Here is a 24,005-nt window from a genome sequence, read left to right on the forward strand (position 1 = left end):
GATCCCAGCTAAACTGGGGATTGGTAGGATAGTCAGTTTAACTAAATCTCTCTTTGCCACAGGCAGGGGGCATTGTCATGTCTGTACGAGGACATGAGTTCTAACAGCCCCAAGGAGTGGAAGGGTCTGGATTTGGAAGTCTTGTCTGAGACTGTTTGCTGACACAACCAAACACCACAAGGTGGGAGACATGTTTAAATAGGTAATAGTACTGCAAGAGGAATGTAAAGGGTACCTTAAATAGCTACACCAGGCGGAAGCCTGGTGTTCCATATAGCTTCACTGGTGTTTTATATAGATCCATTTCTGTATATGACACACACTGATTATGAGATTTTTAAAAAGGCATTATTCCAAGCACTGTTAACATAATTTACTAAAAGGTAAGCTTACAAATCCAGCACAGTTGTCGCAGAAAGTAGGTCTCAAGTAAGTGGTCTCTTGGAAGTTGTGAGCAAAGCCAAGTCCTAATTTGGAATAGATTGAGCTAGCCCTCATAAAGTAAGCTGTTATTTCATCCCTGCTAATCAGACCTTCCCTGAAAATAAACAAAAGTAGCTGTTTGTGAGACACACATTTTCTTAACAGCATAAGGAGAATTAAACGTATCTTTCTTCACAATTTAAAATGGAAATAGTTTCATGGGCCAAAACCTGTAGTGATCTTGGTAATCTTGTTGACTGCTCCCAAAGTCTACAGAAACTTATCTACACATTTAAAATGCAGCCTGTAAGGATAAATGAAATATCTGCATATGCGATGCAACCTCAAAACTACTTCATAGAAAATCTCTGAATAATCACTATTGTATTCTTCAACATGTTAAGAAAAAATGTTCTTAATTTGACCAAAGTATACATTTGCCAATTTTCTATTTTTGAGGAACACGTTCATTTTAGGAAAGTTCCTTAGTAGTATATACTGAATATAATTTAAAAAAAAATATACATTTTTTCTATTATCAGTTCTTCCTCCTACATCTGCCTGGTTACAACTTCCCTAAGCACATACAGATGCCATTCACAACACATTTAGAAAATGTTTTTGTCATATTTTCACTTCTATTTGTGGGTCAAGAGGATGATTTTACCACTGTAATGACAGAAATAAAACCTAAACACAAAACCCCCAAAAGCCCTCCAAAAACATGCTACAAAGTCAATAAGCAGGACTAGGTACTCACCAGTCCTTAGCCATGACACAAAATGAGAAAGGAAAACTGGCAGCTATCTTCTCAAATTCTTCCTGGGAAATGTATCCATCCTGATCATGGTCATAATTTTTGAAGACAGACTGTGCAAGGTAATATTAGAACGGTTTTTAAGGAGAATGGACTGAATTACCACAATATTTATGGATTTCCTCTTCCACTTTCTCCCAGTATCTATTAAACAGTGCCAACAGTCTAACTGCCTTTTTTGACTGAGATTAAAGAAGCATTAAGATACCTTGATTTGTAGTAAAATGTAGATAAGTCAACATAGGTTGAACTAAATGCTTTACTACACAATCACATTGCTTTTTCAGTTTTGCTTTAAGATCATTATGTCCATGTCTACATATACAACTTGTACTAAATCCTCTCAATTAGCCTTCTCAGTGGTGATCTCTGTGGCTAAACCAGTGTAGCTGTCTAGTTTATTTCATCAAGTGAATGTTATGTGAAAAGTAGTTATATGACAGAACTGTCATGTAGACACCTATTTCCATGTTCATGCTTGTCTCTTGCCCTAAGGCAAGGTGCACCCCTAGGCCAAATTTAGAAAAGTATTCCAAACCAGCATGTATCAAAGGATACCTAGAAAAATTAGAAGTGTCTAGAAGAAGAGATGGAGCAAGGATGCAAAGACAAACTCTTTACCCCTCTCTGTCATTTTCAGAATCAATCACCTGAGCTTACTGAATGGTTTCCAGAAAAGCAGGTGACCCATAAGAGAGAAGAAGCAATGGCTGCTAGTGGTTAAAGCCACTGAGAGGCCCACTTTCAGACCAAATAACATGATGGTGTAATCCCTGGTAGAAATGGACTTCCTGACTCCTTGGAAGAATGTCACTGGCATTCACACTCCCTGCTGGTTCCTTAGCCATTTAAGGAATTTTCTTACATGCTTCATCAGCCACTGCTGCTATTTACACCTATGCAGAAATATCTGTTTATGAGGAGAAGTGTGCTTACAAACAGCTTTGAATGAGTCCAGTATTTTTTCTGTTCTTTCTACCTCCTCATACCTAGAGATTAAGGCAATGAGTGAAATGTAAGGTAAATGGGCCAACCATACTTACATCTACCATCCTCTGAACATGTTTGCTGATGGTTTTTGGATCAGGCTTTGGGGCTACTCCTGAGGCCCAGTCTGCAACTACTGGTGGTCTGGAAGGTGTCAAAGGCTAGAATAAATTGAATGGAACTTCATTAGTACCACATGGAAAGATTTTCTGGATTACACTTCTGTCATTTGTGATAAATGGCCTCTTGGACCCAACATTATACTTTTGATAATTACATGGTATGTCAGAGTAAGTTCTTCCCTGAACTGTCCAAAACAGTGGCTGTTCCTTCAATTATTAGAGCTCACCAACAGCCCTGTAAATTCACAATTTTTTCCATATTTATAAAACAGGAACAAAATTACAATATAACACTCATGGGGTTCATCACTTAAATCACATAAGAATTCTTCATTTAAAAGAATCGGTATCAATTGCCCAGATTGAGCTTGATGTCATGCCTCTGCACAAGTAACTTCATTTGTGTTTGTGTTCATATTATAAAACCTGATATGGTGTCAACTCTCTCATGTATTCTAGCTTAGGTTTCATCAACTAAACAATTTATTCTTTAACAGATTTTGCTCAGTCTATAAAGGTGAAATGTTTTCAATTTAGCATAAAATAAAATAAAATTAATGCAAGGGATAAGTTATGTTAATCATTAAATTTATGGTCTTTTTCACTAAGACTCTGTAAAAGCCCTTACAGCAGCTCGGTGACTTCGTGGCTCTCGTGCATATGAAAGCTCATAAATTTCATCTTCTGTGTAGTAAAGATCAAGGGACAGCTGCAATCAAACACAAAATCAGTTTAACTCCAAACCAGTCACTACCCCTTGATAAACCTGTTCCTGGTGTGCATGAGTACTTTTCTGAGGTTTTTTAATTTTGGTAGCACCTAGAAAAAATGCATGTGAGCTGCACAGGTGTTCACCGTGATTTGAAATGGGTACATTTCTAAATTCCAGACTGTTATTGCCATTATCTGGAAATCTGTATCATTACACCGCCACAGTCATCAGCACAGGAAGTGACTGTAGGCATAATTAGCAGTCAGTTAATAAGTAACCTGAAAAAAACCCATTACTCCCATAATATTCAAGTGGTCTGTTGTGCAGCTAAGCACAAAAGCACCATTCCAATGAAACTGTCCACCAAGCCAAATTCTTAGAAAACTCTTGTTTAAACTTGTCATATTTATCCAAACCAGCTGTGGTTGACTGTATTGAACTAAGAAGTACATGATGAAGATAAAAGATGGGCTTGAATATATTTAGTGAGAACCTTTAGCTCTCAATGGCAATTACATACAGCGAGAAATATTACAGCTGGGTATATATAAAGGAAATATTAAAAAATCTTCAAATTTATACTTTTGCTTTTGCATATGTCCTGGAAAATAGTATAGCAGATACAAATTCCAAGCTGAGATTAAAGACTGGTAACATTTTTAACTGTTTGCATGAAAATACACTAGACACGATTGAATAGAAAACCCACACATAAACATGTTACAAGCCTCAATCTATGGCAAGCCCAAAGAAAGTATAAACTTGTTAAGAGAGTCAACACTACTGTAGTCATAGGTATATAAACATGAAATCAAAATATGCTATTTTAACCAATCAATAACCGTATTCAAATTGCACACATGCAACAGCTTTCTGTGAACAACTGCAAACATTACTGTTGTAGTCATAATAATGTATAAAATTTTAGATTCTTAGGGAAATAAAAGGAGTTTCTGACACTCAAAACCAAAAGTTCAAATGTTACTTCTATGAATTTTTGACTTATGTATGGAATTATTAATACCTCTTCAAACTGATTTGCCTGCTAATGGGAAAGCAGATGACTAAAGGAAACAAGGAGAAAGACTGTTGCAAAAATCCAGGAACAAACGGGAAAGTTATGTGCCCTGAAATATTAGGAGATTAGAAGATCCTGCTCTGAAATGAAGTATGTCTCTTAATTTATGTCCTGTCACATATAGCATATATAATAAACATTTCCTTGGCTTATAGAAAGAATTGTAAGCATACTGCTGAACTGGCACTTCTACCATTGCTGCCAGATAAATCAGTATCACTAATTTTTCCCCTTCTATTATTTACATTCCATTAAGGAAAGAAAAATCTTACAGTATTATGTATTTATAATTACTAGAATTCTCTACTTAGTTGCTTGAGAGGTATATGAAATTATTTTTTAAATTGAGGTATTTATCTCATCTAACAGACTTACTGTAAGTAAATGAACAAGGTCCATATTAGCCTCCAGGGGAAGTGGCATTTCCTGAAGTTGTATCAGCTCATTTATGTGGTTATACAGAGAGTATAGTTTGTATATGTTAATTTTTTTGTCCTCTAAGTAGTCTGGCATGCCCTCATAAAGTGATATCAAGTCTTTCAGGTGGACCCCAAGTATTGGGATCTTAAAGTTACTGCACTCATTATACGCACGTCGGTAACTATCATAATTTCTGTATGATGAAAGCAGTTCCGTCATTTCATTAAATACCTAAAAATAAAACAAAAAAGAAATCAAAATTGGTTATTGGTTTTATTCTGCTCATACAGGACAAAAATTTCCCATGCTATTATTATTGGGTTTACTTCCAATGACTCTTGAAACGCTTTTTTAAAGCTTTAGGTTTCAAATGAAATCTAGGTATTTACCTCACCTAATTTAACTATCTAGAATATATAATAGATAATATTATATAATAATATAACAATATTGTAGTTATAATAATCGATAATATTATAGTTTATAATGTAGGAAGACCAACATTAATGCTGGTAAAAGAAATAGGTTCCTCTCAGATCAAGGGGATGTATATGTAGATAATGCATAGCACAAGCTCTCTGACCTCCATAAAAGCCATCATCTTCATCTTAAAATGTGGAATGCACTTCTTCAGCTTCCAGGTCAACAGCTGGAATTGCTGGAATTGGAAAGTCTTGGCAGAGAAACCCTACATCGTGACATGGTCCCATCACAGCATGACCAGAACTCCTACTACAGTTCAAGGTGGCACATTTGTGCTTTTAAGAAAAGTTTTTTTTCCCATGGAAATGAAGAAAAAACAGTATATTTGACTTGTTGTAAAGACCACATGAATCTTAAGTCCAGCAGTATAAATATTTCCCTTGTGTAAAACCATACAGGTACTGATTCTTAACCTTATAAAATCAATGGACTGATGTCTTCTTGTGGAAGTTCCATCTAACACCTTGATTTTTAACCTTTGCAAACTATTTGTTATTGTTAGACTTTAAAATGTGTTCTCAAGACACTAATTAAGAGCCTTTATTTACTTGCTTTCTGTTAGGGCTTGTATACAATATCTTGCCATAAAGAAGTTATTCAAATGATGGACACATAGGTAGTCCACTTCTTGTAATGACAAAATTTGTAAGTTTTAGTAGGAAGAATCTAAAAAAAAAATAAAAATGTATCTGTATTCCACAAGAATTCAAATGGAAATTACAACTGATTCCTAACATTTCACTGTATTGTAATGTGTGCATACTAGGACTAAGTTTGTTCACGTCTGAACTAGAAAAAATCTGTCCCAGTGAAATCAGATAAACAAAACCAGTTCTTTCAGTTTTAAACTCAAAGTGTAGAGCTCTGTGCTAGCATTCATAGACTCGAGATGGTCAATGTTGCAATCAGTGACAATAGTTTTTTTCCTCAAATGTTCTAGCATCCAATTCTCTGCTTTTGTGTTTGAATGCTATTCTGTACAACTGCAAATAAATGAAAATGCAGCTTGTTGCATCTGAGTATTCAAAGAGAAACCTTAGAGAAGCTATAGAAATCTTGAAGAAAAGTGGGGTTGGAATTGTAGGAGTAACTGGTACCGGAGAGATGAAATAACAAAGAAAACCCCTCCAAACCGAAAGGAATTCTTTTTTTTTTTTTCTCTCCATCTTGTTCAATGAAATAAGATTGTTTTTTGTGTGTGTGCAGCAACAAAAAAAGTTAAAGGCCATCTTTGTAAAACTTAGAGGAGTGATACCAACCTTAATTACATCATGAGGAACACATGAGCTTGTTTCCTTGAGTCTGGAAATTGAGCTGTGACAGAGACCTCCTATCACTGCCATTAAGGTATTGAAGTTCTGCAGCTGGTGGAGCTTCTGTGTTGACATACCAAAATATTATTTTTTAAAGTTCAAGTTGTTCACCACACAGATCCAAATTCTACATTTCCTCTACCGTCTTCATCTAAAGTCTTACAAGTTTTGTGCAGTATCCATTTTGATAATGAGACCTGATTTTACTGGGTGCAACATACTTATTCTACTGTTATTAGATATTAATTCTGAAGATACACTAAATCTTAAAAGTACTTCCTCAGTACTTCTCCCTCTTCCCACAGCCTACCACAACTAGGAAATGCTCCTATTATCGTGATTATGATTGCAGTTGAATTAGTATGCAAAGATTACCAAGAGGACCATATCTCTTCTATCCAGTAAGGCACATCTAGTAGAAATGCTTCTAATTATGGCCAAAGGCATAATAGCGGTTCATGCTTTGGATAGGGACAGTCACAGCTTGGAATCTCACCAGGTGATTCAAAAGTAAGACTAGTTTTTCAGTGAAACCAGGTTTTTTTTTAGAATGAATATGAGAAAGTAATGGTGCCATAATATCTGAATAGCTGATATGAAACCACAGCATACATAAATATACATGCTGTATGTATGAACCAGGAGACCAGTACCAACACTCCCAGCCGACCCTACAGTAGCAGCATGGGAAGAACACCTAAAGTACTGTATCAGAGAAAGACAAAATAAACACTACACATGTCAAAATTTAACTGACCTGTGCAACATGAATGAACTTGATGAACACTTCAGCCCGAAGCTGTGGTGTTGGTCTGCTGAGAACCATTAGCTGCACCCACTGAGAGATACCATTGCAAAGAGCAATTGATCTTTCCATTGTTGGATTCTCCTTCACACAACTATTCACAATGTAATTCTGATAATCTGAGAACTTAAAAAAAACCAAACAACCAAACAAATAAAAAACCCCAAAACAAAACAAAAAACAACAAACAAAAAAAGAGCGTAAATGAAAACTCACATACCTCATGATCTGTGTGCAGATAAAAGCCCGCTTTTTAAATGAAATGTGCAAGACACATTTTACACCTTAAATATCCATAAGACTGAAATTTCTCCTTGGTCAAAGATTTGTTCAGTTCAAAGCAGAAGGCTTTAACTAATTGAATTAGCTGAAAGCATCTTTTTGCCATAATTTGTATCACACCATTTACATCATATATATCTCAGGAGCCTCAGCTCTCATAAAATTTAGGATGATGGATATCCTCCCAGCTCAGTGGCTCCTTAGATTCACTGGATCTAGGCTTCAACAGGGAAGGTTCAACTGAATTTAAAGTGTAATTTAGTAACTCAGTGATAGTTTAAGGAAATTAAGTGTTCAGTTTATGTATGTAGGTCACAGTTCTGAATTAAGCTATACTAATACAAAAAAGCAAGTTCAGTGACATTAATATAAAACTTACACAAGACCATTAAGAATGAGGGCTACAGATTTGTTAATATTTTTAATGCAGCTTGTGAGATTCTCTTATTTAACCAAAATGTTATAAAATTGTTCTGTAGACACCTGTATGTACCAAATAGATTTTTTTAAGCCATTCTTACCAGTAAAGTAAAAAAGAAATAATCATTTGATTTTATTGATGCAATGCTTACCCATTCTCTTGATTTATCCAATAACAAGAATACACAAGAATGTGAATCGTCAGAAAATGCGACATAGGGTTTATATATCCATTCTTTATTATGATCACGAATATTAATATTTTACCAAAAATTCATAGCTGTAATAGAGACATATTGCTTTCTTAAAGCCATAGGAGTATGCTGAATGGCATTGATCCTTAAGAAAAGGTCATAAATTTTCGGGCTGCTATTTCTTTTTTTCTCTCCCTCTCTCACTTTCTCTCCATTTTCCAATTTTTCCATACATTTAATAAGAACTATTAGCATTTTAAAAAGAAGATATGACAGCAGACATCTCTGGATTTGTCCTCTTATTAGATTAATAATAAGTAACAGTAAAAAGTAGAGCTGTCTCTGAGATTACATAGTACTTACTTAAAATTACTGTTTGAATTTTGAACCCCAGCCAGATTTGGCTGGATCTTGGAATTTAAGCAACTACTTTATCCAGAGAGATAATTTTTCATTATCTGACTACATAATTACAGACTTCATAGCAGTTACAGTACAATTATGAAGCAGTTTGATTAGTTTATATTTTGTTCCCAGCAGCTCTCACCTTCAGAAAAGAATTTTTTTTTAATGCTGAACAAATTTATATCTAGTTTCCTACTTAAAGTTTTGAAATAATTTTGGTGTAAAAATTATTAATGAGGTCAGCTTTAACAAGATGGTTAATGGCAGATAGGTAAAGAAGTCCATGTACTTCAATAATTCAGGAGTCTGGTATTGCAATGACTAACTTACGAGTCTCAACAAGAAAACAGAATCCAGATTCTTACAAATGAGTGTAGCCTCCCTGTATTTTGTAACTGTAAGTTAAAATGCTTTCCAAACACCAGCATACCTGCCATTTTTGCTCTGTGAACACCACTCCCTGCATTTTTCTTTGCTGCAAGATATAAGGTGTCTGGAAGATTTTGCTGTGCTATGTATGTTCAGGGGATCAAGTATTTCTTCCTGACTTTCAAATGACTGAACCAATGAATAGTTATTCCTGTGACTGATAACATGCAAATCATTTGCAGCCTGTCCCCCAGGATATGCTGCCATGTTGGAATAACAAAAGGATTCTGTGGCTTAGCATACCATAAACATATTCTGCAAAGAGTTAATCTATACAGCTATTTATTAATTACACCTTATTTTCCGATCTGAGGTCTTGGTAACTCAATTTATACTAAAACATATGCAGGACCCAGCACATGAAATGTGGACAAGTATGTAACTGTTGGAACTCCATGACACATCTGACACTCTGACTACAATCATACTTGTTATGCTCATTAATCATTAATTACTTTTTGTCTGCACAGGGCTTGAAAATGCTCAGAGTTATATAAGCTTTGCATATTATTACTGCCTACAGGCAGCAATCTGTGCATGACTTTGCTTCTATGTCTTTTTGAATTTAACAAAACATGAAGAGTCAAGTACTGTCAGCTGAAAAAAAAAACAAAACACACACAACAGTGAAATTTTCCACAATCTGTTGAGAGCCCCTCTCCTGGTGAGACTTCAAACTGTGCTTCAAAAAAAGAAAGAAAAAAACCAAACTCAAACCAACCCAAACCACTAAATAACAAAACCAAACAAAAAACCCTAAAAAAATCCCACTTTGCTTTCTTTGTTGTCATCACACTGACTTTGAAACCACCTTAGAATTTGGTCTCTAATGTTCACTTTTCTTTTCCATCTGTGAACTGTATCAGGTTTGAATAGAAGTAATGCTGTAGCATACAAGGGTGCAAGCCAGGGTGCATGGGGAATTTAGCATCTTATATGCTGCCAACATAGCTGAAAAAACAAAGCAAATGAAAGAAAACATAAATCCTTACAAAAGGAAAACATAAATCCTTAAAAATCATTTGTGTACTCGAAAGCTTGTATAATAAAATATTTTAACCCTCCCTTACATTAAAAAATGGCATTTTCTCAATTGTTTCCTCATCCCTAGTCTTTATTTTGTTATGCACAATACAAAATGGCAAGCAGAGTCCAGTGGGCTTCTGTACAGACAGTCCATTAGTCACTGCAAAAGAATCCTGCACTGTTTCCTACAGCCACAGGAGGTTAGCATTCTAGGAGAATATTCCAAGTTTCCTTCATCCCATCTCAGCCTGGTTACTGACTTGAGTCAAAGGAGGCTGCTTGTTCCTGTGCCATACACCACTTGCTCTAACAGAAAGATAATTTGGAAGAAGATCAAATGGTTTACTTCTCTTCCTTCCAACTGACCTTGCCCCAACCCTGTTCCACAGTTGCTTAAAAGATTCACTCTCTCTCTCTCTCTCAAATGACTGCAGCAAAAGGGTATGTACTCAGAATAAGTGCCGCTGGCCACCTTCAACACTAGTCAAACAAGAAGAGTCTGGACACAGACTCAGCTCGTCCAACAGCTTGCACTGCAGGGTTAATCTTGTACTACCCCTCTCCCATGTTTTCTGTGCTCTTCATATCTTTCTTTAAAATAAGTAAGTACATAAATAAAGAAATTTAAAAAATAAAAATCACTTACTGATATTCTTCTGAAAGACTTAAACTCAAGATAGGTAAGGTGGTCTGATAGCTCCTCTGGCTCAAGGTGATCAAAAAGAAGTGAGACTTTACGTTTCTTACTGGTGTTGGTCTTTACACGCTGTGTCAGCTTCCTAGACCAATCCCTAGAATTTCTTTTAGACAAAACAGAATTACCCTGAGTTAGTAGTCTGAAGAGCAAAATTTTTGTCTCTCCCTAATACAAAAATATCACTGTTTTCAATCCTTACTCAATAAAAAGTGAGTTATTTGAATTTCTAAACAGCTAGGTCCTCTTATACGATTGAGATTGTATGACAAAATACTGTTAGTCTTTATTATACTGATGTAGCAAGTAAGTACAACTATTATTACTAAACAGCACGAGATTATATATTGCACTTCCAGAACTGCTAACCATAACTTTGTCTTCAGGGAACGGATACAGTGCTCCTTCATTTAATAATTCTTACAGGTTTCCTTGATGAGCCTCTGAGTATGAACTCTCGCCCTACACTATTCACCCATAGAGTAATGAAATTCAATTGAATTTGAAAAAGTAAAAAACCTCTTTCGTAACCAGATATAAAATGTATGCCAAATTCTGCTCTGCTTTTGGGAAAGTACAAATTGACACTGTTACAGCGTTCCACAGAGCTATCTTAGTCTCCTTGATAACAGGGAAGGTTCTCTTCCCAAGAAAGAATTATATGATGTATAGCTATAGGATTTTTTCTTGACAGGACAAGTAATCTTCTAACTAAAATCACACAGAGTCAAGAGTTTTACAATGTAATAAATGACATCTTTTCACTTACCTTTGTTATTAAAAATATAAACACACTTTTTAAACCTCATCTGTTTTAACCAATCAAAATATATTCTCCTCTCTCATTGACTTCGAGTGATCCTTTGAAGTCATTAGGCCTCCACAAATTTTCTAGGTTCCCTGGATAGAGTAAAATTTATCTAGCATAGAGAATCAGCACAAAGTCTACAGTGCAGTTAAATTCAACCTAAGCCATTCTTGAAATATATTCGGTTTCTCTATGTAATATATATATAACATCTATAATGAAGTATAAACTCTTCTGAGGATAGGTAATACATGACTTATAAATTTAACCCACTGTAGGACAATTATGCTGCCATACTGAAGAGACATTATATTTGAATACAGGAAATTCGTAGCAAAAGTCTGTTTTCAGCACTCACATTTGAGTTGTGTCAATTAGACGACAGTGTAACTCCTCACCATTAGCTTTAACCAGTTCTTGAAATTCCTCCATAGTTGTGGATAGTTTAGAATCCATTTTGAACATAACCCAGAATTCTGTAATCCAATACCTATTGCACATTGAAAATACAGAAACACAAAAATAAAGGTTTTACCCTAACATCAGTAAGGCTGCAAAGTGATCCAGAATCATTTCAAGTGACTGAGTGGAAGTTCTAAGGAGAACTACCTACTGAATACAATAGTTTGCTGAATACAATAGAATTACCTACTGAATAGAATACAATAGCTGCAATATCCCACTTAATTTTTTAACAGGCCTATACAATAATATTAGACACAATACTACCAATGCTAGCACTGTCAGTTTTCACTGACGGTTAAGATACAGACCCAGTTAAAAACTGTGACCCAGCAGTTCATGAACCAGCTTCAATGGATGTGCACAAAGCTGGTTGGGTCTTTTGGTGTAAAACAACTAAAGTGAACCTTGAAAAGCTAAAGCAGTATGTTTGTCCTTTTAATATCAGCTTAACATATGCAAAAGCATTCTTATGTATGGCACATGGATAGCTCCAGACTATTACTTATCAAGCAAGAACATTCTTACCTCACAAAATAGCATATCTTTACACACAGCATGGAAGATTTACTTTCCAAAGCATTAAGATAGGTAGAAAACCATTAAGGAAAACCACATCCATTCACATATGATATGAAATGTAACATGCTTGATACTTCCATACCTGTAAGCAATAGGAATCATTCTACTGATGACAAATAATAGCAGTTTAGGGTTTTACACAAGTGTATACAAAGTATATTGCAGGAATGTTAGCAAAAGTTTATTGTACATATGACTACTGTGAGTAATACTGATGTAGGTGCCCAAGTACCGAGTAGTGTTTAGTGAAACGACTCTGCTTTCTACATGTTTTTTTCTCTGCAACATGCTTCACAATTTCTAATAAAACTCATGCATTTGCACATCTCACTAGAATCTGAAACAATACTAAATTCATCAATTCCTGCTTCTATGAAGAAAGCCTTTTCAGTCAAATACAATTCACTAAAGATTTTCAAAAAAAAGATGCTATTTTCTTTTAAACACAACCAGCTGTACACAATGGTACAGAAAAATGTGAAATGCCTCTCTGTGCAAATCTCACCTTTCTAACTACACAACAGTTTTTATTTGACTAATTGTGATAACTGGAAATATTTTCAGTCTATTAACTCTGTAAAACACATTTTGATATTGTAGCCAATGTCCTTTGAAGACATGGAAATTCCATTTGAAAAATGGATTATGCATATCTTGCTTCTTCTGCTGTAGATTACATACGTATTTTCAGAACTAACACATACAACTTCATGAAAATACCTTGTGAATCCTACCACAATCTGACTGAAATTAATGGAAGCCTAAACCCACCAAAACTGAGGGGACATACCACCCACAATGTAAGCACGCATGTTAAATACTTAAATTAGGCTGACTGTAGAACCAATGATGTCTGAATAAGTTCCCAAGTATTTTGAAGGGCCCTGAACTGAATGTCTGAATTTAGATGGTTCACAAATCACCAATAACCATCTAAAAATCAGTCACATAATTCAGGGGATCGAAAACAGCGAAACTGGGACATCTGCGAGGTTTTCCAAAATACAAGAGCCCAGGCTATCTGATCCATTCAAAACTGTTTTTACCTTTCAATGTCTTTACAGGGAGTCTACAATGTCTATAGACAGAGTCAAAAAATAAGCTTGCAAAATTACAAGTCTAATAAAAGTCTGAATCACTTCTGACTGTAGAAAACATCACTTCTCAGAAACATACAAGCAATTACTTTCCTCCATTTTCAAAGACCATATGAGCATAAATTAAAGGCACACTACAGCACAGTTGGAGCTTAGCATACTTGATCTATCACTCGGTTAGAGAAGCAGCAGGATCGTCAGAACCCAGCACTATAGTAAAGCTTGGTGGTAAATGATGCTGCTTTTAAAAGCCAGTAAGATACAGAGTTTGGGGAAAGAAAGAATTATCTAAATTAAATTGTATCAAAATTGGCTGGAAATTCTTAGCTTGTCAGGTCTGCTTCCTGTACCTAATCACCTATCTAACTAGGTGTTAAACATTCTTTAAAGCTGAAAAGTCAAGCAATATATGCCACAATTATATATATATTTTTTTAAGGCTAGTATTGCCAATATGATCTAGTAGCTTTGTTGTGAAAAATGCAATGAGCCAGAAACACACTTTTTATGACTCCAGGCAGTTATCTCAAAATGGGAGAAATAGGAGGGAAAAGCTTATTATTTATTCCAGTGCAAGTAGTGATAGTGTGAGTAAGAAATAATATTTGTTGAAAATTTTCATTTCCAGATGATACAATTAGAATATTTTCAAGAACTGACCTTTTGTTCCTTGTTCTTCCACTTATATAGAGGACAGAAAGAGAGAGAAAGAGATCTGAAACTTAGGCCCAGGTTCACAGGACTTAACTGAGGTGCCTACATTAATCTTACACCTGCTAGATATTACGTCAAAGGCCAGTGGAGGGTGATTTATCCTACTTAAAATCTGAAATGGATTTTCATCTTTTGTTCTGTGGTTGATAAACTAATCCCCCCAAAAAACCCAAACAACCAAACCCCAACCCTAAACAAACCAAAAAACACAACCAAATCCTGCGAAAAACGAGTATATTGTTTAAATAATGGAACAGTAATACACCCAAATATTAAATATCCTCTACTTGCCGATTTCAAAATTGTCAAGTTATCTAATATTACCTTAACAGCAGGTGAATACTAAAAAGGATATAGATCAATTAGTTTCTGGAGCATGTCTGCAGAGGAGATGATAAACTGATGCATAGCCAGAATTATCTTTAGCAGCTGGTTGTTTTGATACGCATTTCCTTCTAAATCTGAAAAAAAAAAAAAAAAAAGGAGTATTCATATTGAAACCTTGGTATAACTCAGTAAAAGAGGCTTTTTCAGAACACTAATTCTCACCAGGCCTGTTCACCTACGCTGTTTCAAAAAATAGCAGTAACCTACTAACTTAGGAAGTGCATCATTTTTCTGATGAGTGCTACATACCACGATTTGGAAGACCCTTACCAAATTTAAATAAATAAACAAATAAATAAAAATAAGGCAAGCAAAAAAGCAGGTGTCAAAAGCACTCAAAATATCCAGATAGCTATTTTTAATGATCCCAGGCCAGCAATGCACTTAAATGCTTAGCTTTAGGCAGATGAGTATAACCTCTGAAACAAATTAATGAATTGCAGAGCAAAAGAATTCAGTTACCTATCCATACTACTCAGTCAGTGGCACAACTGAACTTATCAAAAAGAATGGCCATATTCTTAAGTGTTTGTAAGGCTGTTTGTATAGCTGACATACGTAACCCTGAAGTACATGCACAGGTTTCGTAGAACACATGGAACAATGTATGCAGAAGCCCACAGGTTAACCTATTGATGCTCCCTGTAATGGATCTAAATATTCTAACACGTTTCCTCAAATTATGTGTTATAAGGATGTCACTTGAAGAAGGCTTTTAGATGAGATGTATCTTAAAGGTCTTGTGGTCTTTTTTTCCATATTCAGAAAAGATCAAGGACAGCAAATGTAGCAGAATGTTTAAAAGTTTAAATTTCTGTAACACAGTAGTGAAAGTATTTGTAAATATTAACAGATGTTTTTCTACACCCATCATAAGAGAACCAAAGTGGCGTGAATTGGAATTAGACACCCTTGCAAATCCAAAAGAAGATTTGCCATTTTAAACTATTTTAAATACGCTGTCCTCTGTGAGGATAAATATAATTATCACTTAAACCAACATTAACATGAACAATATGCAGACGCAATGCACAATAATGTAAAACGGAAGAGGAAGGTGAAATAGCGGATTTGCATCATATGAAATGGCATTTAACATGGGGGGGGGTAAAGATTTTTAAATTGCACAACATCAAAAAGAACATTAAACTTAGCCCACTTGCAAAACAAGATAATCCATGTTAGTCATTAAGCAAGAGTTTCCTATGCCCTTCTATAGGAAGGCTCCAAATGTGAAGAGAGGACCCCAGAGCCCAGGTCTTTCTTTTTGAACAATACACTGGATCTTTCATAGAACTAATAAAGCCTGATTTCCTCTAGACCTGTCTCCACTATTCTTCACCACAAATAGTCCTATTATCATAATATGCTCCCCTGAAAGATTTTTTCCTTCTCTTCCCCACAACACTGCCGTAACTCCTCACTCATGCTTAAAGCAATACATGCTGTGGTTGAAAACAGGCTGACTGCCAGAGAGCAAATCAAATCAGACCACTGCTGGGCTCACACAACTGCTTCTACACCAATGTGGGCACCAATCTGGATGTGTCTCTCCTACTCATGCGATTCTTTGAGATACGTCTCTTTCCATCAAATTTTAATTTAAGATGGCAGACAGGCTGACTCTATTTTATGCAGAGGAGATGTAGTTTAGTAGGAAGATGGCTTAGAATGGCCTACATCTATAGTTTACAAGTTGCTGTTTATCTAACTGTGAAGCCCTGAAAGCAGAGAACAAAGTTGGTATGGGTAACTTCATTCCTCTAGCAAAAATCCTAGTCAGTTTGGAGGACACTCAGCACAATAAACTGTCTTGAAACATCTTACTACAGCCAGCCTCTCATGCAAGACAAATGGAAAAATCCTGATTAGCAAATTCTGGCAGAGCCTCTGTGACCACGAAGCACCCAACTCAGCACTATCAAGCTCAGAATGAGAACTTTATGCTCCAGGTGATCCTCAACACTGAACACGAGAGACCATTTCTAAATCTACCTTCTGTAGTTACACTTAATTACACTTAAATAAAGCCTCTTAACTTATACCACAAGTTCTCTGTTTTATAGCACGAACCAAAGTCTATGCATTCCCTGTTTCACATCCTCATGCTTACTCAGTATTTGGCATTTTGTACTCTTCCTGTGTCTTCAGGAAGAGTAAAATTATTTTAGGCCTTGCACACAGAGGCCTCCATCAGTTTGCATCCATTTTACAAAACCTGGTGTTCTGCCAGAACCTCCGTCCAACAACTCTTGTTTAATCAGAAAAGCAGTTCCATATATGCTTAACTTGGAAGCCAAATGGTTATGTGCACACATACTATTAAGTATATACAGCTGTAATTAAATCACCAACTTTTCAGAAGTGCTCAATATAGATCATCTCCAGCTGACAAAGACAGCAAATAATTCACTCTCCTAGCAGTTTTTCTTCTGTGTGTATTTCAAAATCCTCTGCCATTACATAACATAGGTACCACTTAGAACAAAGCTCCAGATTGAATTTCTGCCCCCTCGAAGGTCACTTTTCCATTTTACCATGATGCCGAGAAAAACAGTATGTTCTGCCTACTCTTAGTGATTAGGTCAACACATTTATGGTCTTTTCTTGCATAATAAAAGTGCATTTATGCTTCATAACATTGAGACCTAATTATCTCACAACAGATACACTGTATTACGATGACATGCAATTATTTTGCACACACTAAAGCAGTACTAAGTATTGTGTTATCCATTCTCTCACCAAACTAAAAGGCTCATCTCCACAAAGAAAAACACTGTATTACTGACGGTTTAAAAACAAATTAAAACACTCCACAGAAAAAAAAATCTTAAAGTTCCCAGTACAGTTCAGCACTGAGCAGCAAACCTTAATGGAACTGTAGCAGCACATAATTTTACAAACACATGGCATATCAAATATTTAATGTCATCTTCCTGCCCGGCTTTAAAAGGAAGCACTTTTCAAGTGCATGCACCATGATACAGCAAATGCTACTAAAGAGGAAAATATTGAGTCTGATTCCTCTTCTATTTATATTTCAAAAAGTCATAATTAAAAACAAATCATGGAGTTAAGCTGGTAAAAGTCAAGAACAGACTCCAGCTCAGTTTCAGTTTCTGAACTGTCATTGGATCTTTCACATCTCTGACTACTAGGTCTCTTCTTCTCAGAAAGCCAACCTTCTAAACAGCTGTGCACAAGGAAGTAACAAAAGTGATGTTAAACTGCTTCTCTGCAAATAGTGAAGCAAACAAGAGGGCTTTCCTGACTGTTGCAAGAGTGTTTCTGAATGCCTTTACAGACTCTCTTGAACCTCCAGCAGTTTGTTTTAAACCTTTGAGACTCAATTTTGCTTCCGTTTGTATACCTGTTTCTAACCACACACCCTGCTGAGCAAAAACCACTAAGTGAATACTAAACAAAGTGGAAAGGGTGTGTTTCAGTCAATTTATCTTAAAGAAAACTACAAAATACTGTATAATCCTGAGCTTTGTTTTACTGCAGCAAAACACAAACAACCCACTGGTTACATGCTTTTCCTCATGTAAATGCCATTATTGTACTAAGTTGGTTTAATAAATATTCTCTAAAACAAACAAGGCAACAGGAGTTGAACATACTTTTCCAGTATTTAACTAAAGGAGTGAAAACATAAAAACATTTAGGGCTAAATATTTTATTATCTATGTTAGTAACTCAAAGACACTAAAAGCTACAGTTACAAAACTTCCATTGCATGTGAGACTCAGTACACACAAGAGTGAGAATATCCTAATCTAGGCCCACTGGCCAATCTATTGCATGATCCAATTGGCGTCTCCCTGTTATCTGTGATTTAGAAATAAACTGACATATCACTTGTATCTAGCGAATACTTGAAAGAATCAAACTACTCAAAAGCCAACAAGCCAGGCTTTAAGAACATACTGTCTGCTTTTCACCAAGTGCTGATGGCCACCAAGCCTATGGTAAATATTCTTAAAGAGTATGTTTGATAGAGAAGATAATTGTGCTGAGACCTTCCCACTCATGAGTGCAATCTAAGACAACAGGAAGATTGCCAAGGATGTCTTAACTGAACTGAATTCTGCAATAAAGCTAGCTTTTTTAGGTCTAAGAGGCCTTTATTTCATAAGCAGGTTCCAACTTTATCACCTAGTGTACCATTTGAAATGAATCAGAAGTGAATCACAGAGCACTGACATCACGTGATCTGTGACTAAGCTACCAAGAACATGAATAACTTCTAAACTCCCCTGTCTTTCAGTGGTTATCAAAAAGTAGCATCAAAAACTATACAATGCAAGAAAGCATCAAGCACTTGCCAGGAGGTCTTGTGTCGTAGTTTAACCCCAGCTGTCAGCTAAGTACCATGCAGCCACTTGCTCATTCCCTGACCCCCTCAGTGCAACAGGGAGAATTGGAAAAAAAGATAAAGCATGTAGGTTGAGATAATAATAGTTTAATAATAAATTACAATAGAATCCTACCATATAATAATAATGACTTTGGTTAGAAGGGACCTTAGAGATCATCTAGTTCCAATCCCCTGCCATGGGCAGGGACACACTAGACCAGGTTGCTCGAAGAAGCCTGTTCCAGTGCCTCACCACCCTCACAGTAAGGAATTTCCTCCTCATACCTAATCTAAATCTGCCCTCTTTCAAATTAAAGCCATTCCCCCTTGTCACTCCATGACCTTTTAAAAAGCCCTTCTCCAGCATTCTTGCAGACCCCTTTCAGGTACCGGAAGGCTGCTATAAAGTGTCCCCAAAGTCTTTTCTTCAGGCTGAATACTACTACTACTAAATAAATTTATAAATACAGATACTACTAAGAATAGTAGTAATGAAACCAGAGATAACTAAAAGAAATAAATAAAACTAAAAAGTGAAAAGTCCATGACTTAGGTCAAATACTGCTTAGCAACAAGTAAAACATTGGTGTGTTATTAACTCTATCCCAGCCAAAACAAGGACATCTTGTTAAATGCAAAGCTGAAAGTCGTGGGTTGATACACTGCTACACTCTAGTGTTACATAGATTTCTTTAAGATTTCTGCAAAGTGGTGTATTATTTTTGTTTGTTGTTTGGTTTCGTTTTTTTTTTTTGTGGTGGATTAAAGAAGATGGTGTGGGCATGGTATTACAAATTTCTGCAAAGATTATTAAAGCAACGTGATTTGAAAACTGGGGCAACTGATGACCTTAAGGTCTCAAAGACCTTGATGGAATACATGGACATGTATGAAATATGACTGAACTGAAACAGCCGTTAAGTCAATGTCTCTGCCTCTCACGTGAGGTGCAGTACTATGAGAAAACCTTGGAATGGCTAGAACCAAAGAAAATTGAATGAAATATTTCATGAGTATTTCATGAACACTTTCTGGAACTTCTCTTCACAAACAGGAAACACACTGTTCCCCTTCAGCTTAAAACTTGTGAAACACATAATAGTCTTACATCAGGCTTATTATTGCTACTTGGAGTTTGATACTCTGTAACGGAGGTAGTCATTTAACTCTCTTCATTAAATTGATCACATTTGGTCAGACTCAGATTAATGAGAAACCACCATCCTGCTCATCAGTTACAACACCATCACTAAGGGTGAACTAATAGATTCAACTTAAACAAGGGTGTTTATTTCTCAGGCTGGAAATAGCCTTTATATTTTAAGGACACCTAAAAACTCAGTTGATGACAGAAATAAGGGCTAAGGAGCTAATGTACTCATTCCCCTGCTCCAATGCAGAATCTCAAAGCCAGTATGCTTCAGAAATAGTTTAATTTGTTGTTGAAGTTCTACAGTGACAAGGATTTCATAACCTCTGTAGTTGATTTATTCCAGCACTTGAGCATCTCCATCATTAAAGAGTTCTCTTTATGATCTAATCAAAGACCTCAGGCAACTTGGACAGCTTAAGCCCATTATGCCTGGCTCCCAGCAGAGAGGAAAAACATTTTTTCTCTTATCAATATATTTTCTCTATGTAAGGATTGCTCCCCTTGTCTCTTTTCTAAGCTAGGAAACACAAAATCTATTTTCCTCAGAAGCCGGGTTTTCTAGATCTCTGGTCAACTTTGATGTCCTTTTCTGAACCCTTTGCAGTTTGCACCTTTATGAATCACACCTTAATACTGTAGTCCAGAGGAGGTCTTAGCATCAGAGTTAGAATATTATTTTTAATATCCTGTACATAATGCCTTTATCTACATGTACATTTTTATGTATGTAAGTGCACATATATAATGTATAAATATAAAAAAAAATTAGGCATACGCATTCATCTATGCATGCACTTACCTTAGGGCTTCTGCAATGGCACGCTATTATTAAACCATCTTCAGTTTTAAAATTCATCTTCACATTGAGATACTTTTCTGCAGAAATGTTGTATAACAAAGACTTTACTACACCATTTTTACAACTGATTACCCCAAATGAAGATCTTTGTGCATATCCTTAGTGAATTTTTCTTTATTTTAAATAATTATTTTCAGACCTTAACATCTTTCAGAAATAACATAACTTAATTACAATGTCCTTACAAAGATGAGGCACTAATTAGGTAAACGAATGATTGTTTTAATTTCTGCTGCAGCAGAAAGCAGGTGGAACCTTGAGCTCTCCAGCTTACATTTAATTCTATGCAGGATGGTGGTTTTCCCCCCTCACACAACAAGAAAGCTGTAATGTTTTGTAGAAAGCACAAAAATATTCAGGGAATTGTGCTAAAGCTTTTTTTTTTCTTCTTTTTTAATAAATAAATAGTCTTACTGTCCATATGTGCTAGCAACTATTAAGCGAGTCATACATAAATTTATTTACATAAGTATTTGGTCTTAGGAGTGGAAATTCCAAAGTTAAAATGAGAACAAATCAGTATATTCCAGAGAATTATACTACCTTGTGATCAATCCCTGAACCCACAGAATGCTAAATAAGCCAAGTAAACACAGATGTTAGAAGAAACCCTTTAAACTGGAGGCTTCTCCAAGTTTACTTCCCCCTTCAAATTTCCTGCAGAAAGGAGGGACAGGGACAGAAGAATCCACTACTGCTCCTCCAAATATTCATTAACAATGCAAATACATATCCAAGACTCACAAGCGAGTCTAATATGCATCTAAAAGGATAATAAGACTGCTCAGTATGAGGGTAGGGAACATTAGGGGAGAAAAACCTCAAGGGAAAAAGCCATTACCCTCTCTCAGAAACAGCTTTTTGGAAAACTACATCTTGCAGAAAGAGCTCTGGGTGGGTAATTCTTTAAAATGAAAACAAGAAGATAAAAGCTCTTGTCAAGAGGAGATGGGATGATTTTCAGAAATTAAAATGTACTTCAAGAGAAACCAGATTAAATGTGGGTGGAAAGCACTCCATTAGCCTTGGAAATTCAGATCAAGTACATAGAACAAGATAAAAAGTTACCACACACACCCCCCCTATACATTGTTCTACAGCATGTTTAAAATGTTGATTTTAGCAAATTTAGATGAGAACTTTTTAATCAAATAGTCTTTTTCTCCAAAGCCTACAAAACATAATTTGGGAGTTTAAGACTTTTACAATGCTTTAAATCATGATACTGAAGCCATGTGCAGCTTTTGAGCTGCAGGCAACTCTTGAATAATTCAAGTGTAAGGCCTGGCAACACAGCTGTGCTGGCTTAAGTATTGATGGACAAGACAAAGAAGACTCCCAGAGCAGAATCAGAAACTTCCAAGGCTGCTATCACAACTGACCACTGAACCCAGCTGCATGTTTAGCACTTAGTCATCCCACAACTGCAGTGTTTTATAATAAGCTTCTAACTGCATGATTGATCTTGGGGCAGCCAGTCAAAAGATCCAAGGAAGCAGGAAGTCAGACCTATTGGAACGTTGAAACTGTAACAACTGGCAGACACCAAGCTGCTTTCCTCTCAGAAATGCTGGTGTTGAAGATGACTTAGATCCCAGTTCCTGGCCTTAATTTTCATTATTGATGAATACTCCAATATGACTCCTGCTCTAATATTTCTGACCTACTGTTTCAGGCTTCCGTCCCTTACATACCTAAGCTTCCTAGTCTTTCCTCTGACTTCTAGGTATATTTCTGGAATTAGTGCTTACAGACTCTCTGGAAAACTAGCTTCTAACACAGGAGTTGGTGCGTGCCTTCCCACACTGCTTCACCAGCAAGTAGGCTGAAGGTGGGCAAGAAGCTGGGAGGGGACACAGCCAGGACAGCGGATCCCAACTGATCAAAGGGATACTCCGTATCATATCATGTCATGCTCAGCAATAAAAAGTGAGTGGAAGTTTGCCAGGGCTGCTGTTGCTTGGGAACTGGCCGAGCATCAGTGGGCTGGTGATGAGCAATTACGGTTTTATACATCACGTTTTTCTTGGTTTTGCTTGGGTTTTGGTTGTTTGGTTTGGGTTTATTTTTGTTGGGTTTTTTGTTGTTGTTTGTTTGTTTTTTTCTCCTTTAACTTAGTAAACTGTCTTTAACTCAACCCACAAGTTTTCTCGGTTTTACCCTTCAGTTCTCTCCCTCTTCTCACTGAGGTGGGGGGGGGGTAAGTGAGCATCTGTGTGGTGCTTGGCTGATGACCGAAGTTAAATCACAACAGTTCATTCTTAGACGAAAACACCTCTTGTTCACCATGGACCAAAAGAACCAAAGTTTCAGGAAAACCCCACAGCTTCATGCCAAAATTAAAACATACCTAATCAGCAGGTAGCACTGTCAAATACCTACATACAGAAGCTTCCCAATTGCTGATTTAAGCCAGCTGCAATATGCCAAATATTTATCAGAGAAACAATCCCACGTGTTCAAGTGTAAGCTTTATTGGCCCCATTGGACCAGCTGGCCTACTGCAGAGCAGAATCTTATGCCTCCCAAGTACTGTTGCAAGTCATTCCTTAATATTACTAATAAAGGTATCTGATTATTTTCTATGTTATTCAACCTAAACAAGCACTTTTTTTTTTTAATACTTTTTTAAAACACTTCATAGTGGAGATCAACATCAAACATAATGGTTCTCCTGAACAAGAGGGGAAGACAATCTCAACCACACCCAAAGTGAATATTTTGAAGGTGAATCTTTTTCCAAAAAAATGTGAAGGTTAAAAAAGAAAAGAAGCTCTTGACATCTCACACTGCTGTTCTCTGCCAAAGGAGTTCCACATCTCAGAAAACCCATATTCTCTCTTAATGATTTTTCATCACAATAGAGGTGGCACAAGGCACTGAATTTTTAACATGACTTCTATATACATTTGAGTCTTAAAATTGCGTGTTTGGAGATTCCTGAAGTCATCTCCAATACAATCTTAACAG

The 24,005-nt window shown here is 36.2% G+C and overlaps 1 protein-coding gene across 2 annotated transcripts in view; it reads right to left on the reverse strand.

Moving 5' to 3' along the window:
- Window positions 1-24,005, reverse strand: part of RASGRP1 (RAS guanyl releasing protein 1) — a 40,087-nt gene that overhangs the window by 7,812 nt on the left and 8,270 nt on the right. The window contains exons 3-13 of one of the 2 annotated variants that reach the window (XM_061367697.1): window positions 14,629-14,734; window positions 12,409-12,471; window positions 11,777-11,908; window positions 10,563-10,716; window positions 7,113-7,286; window positions 6,302-6,418; window positions 4,515-4,790; window positions 2,978-3,058; window positions 2,284-2,388; window positions 1,184-1,293; window positions 394-538 (exon numbers count right to left, since the gene is read on the reverse strand). In XM_061367697.1, the coding sequence (XP_061223681.1) occupies window positions 394-538; window positions 1,184-1,293; window positions 2,284-2,388; window positions 2,978-3,058; window positions 4,515-4,790; window positions 6,302-6,418; window positions 7,113-7,286; window positions 10,563-10,716; window positions 11,777-11,908; window positions 12,409-12,471; window positions 14,629-14,734 (1,463 nt within the window). Of the gene's footprint in view, window positions 1-393; window positions 539-1,183; window positions 1,294-2,283; window positions 2,389-2,977; window positions 3,059-4,514; window positions 4,791-6,301; window positions 6,419-7,112; window positions 7,287-10,562; window positions 10,717-11,776; window positions 11,909-12,408; window positions 12,498-14,628; window positions 14,735-24,005 lie in introns of those variants that run through there. The other variant, XR_009727609.1, reaches the window with a different exon arrangement.

The sequence above is a fragment of the Neopsephotus bourkii genome, unplaced genomic scaffold (assembly GCF_033783945.1).
Source record: "Neopsephotus bourkii isolate Nb327-2 ecotype Australia unplaced genomic scaffold, CSIRO-AGI_Nbou_v1 NB_1388, whole genome shotgun sequence".
NCBI classification, from domain to species: Eukaryota; Metazoa; Chordata; class Aves; order Psittaciformes; family Psittacidae; genus Neopsephotus; species Neopsephotus bourkii.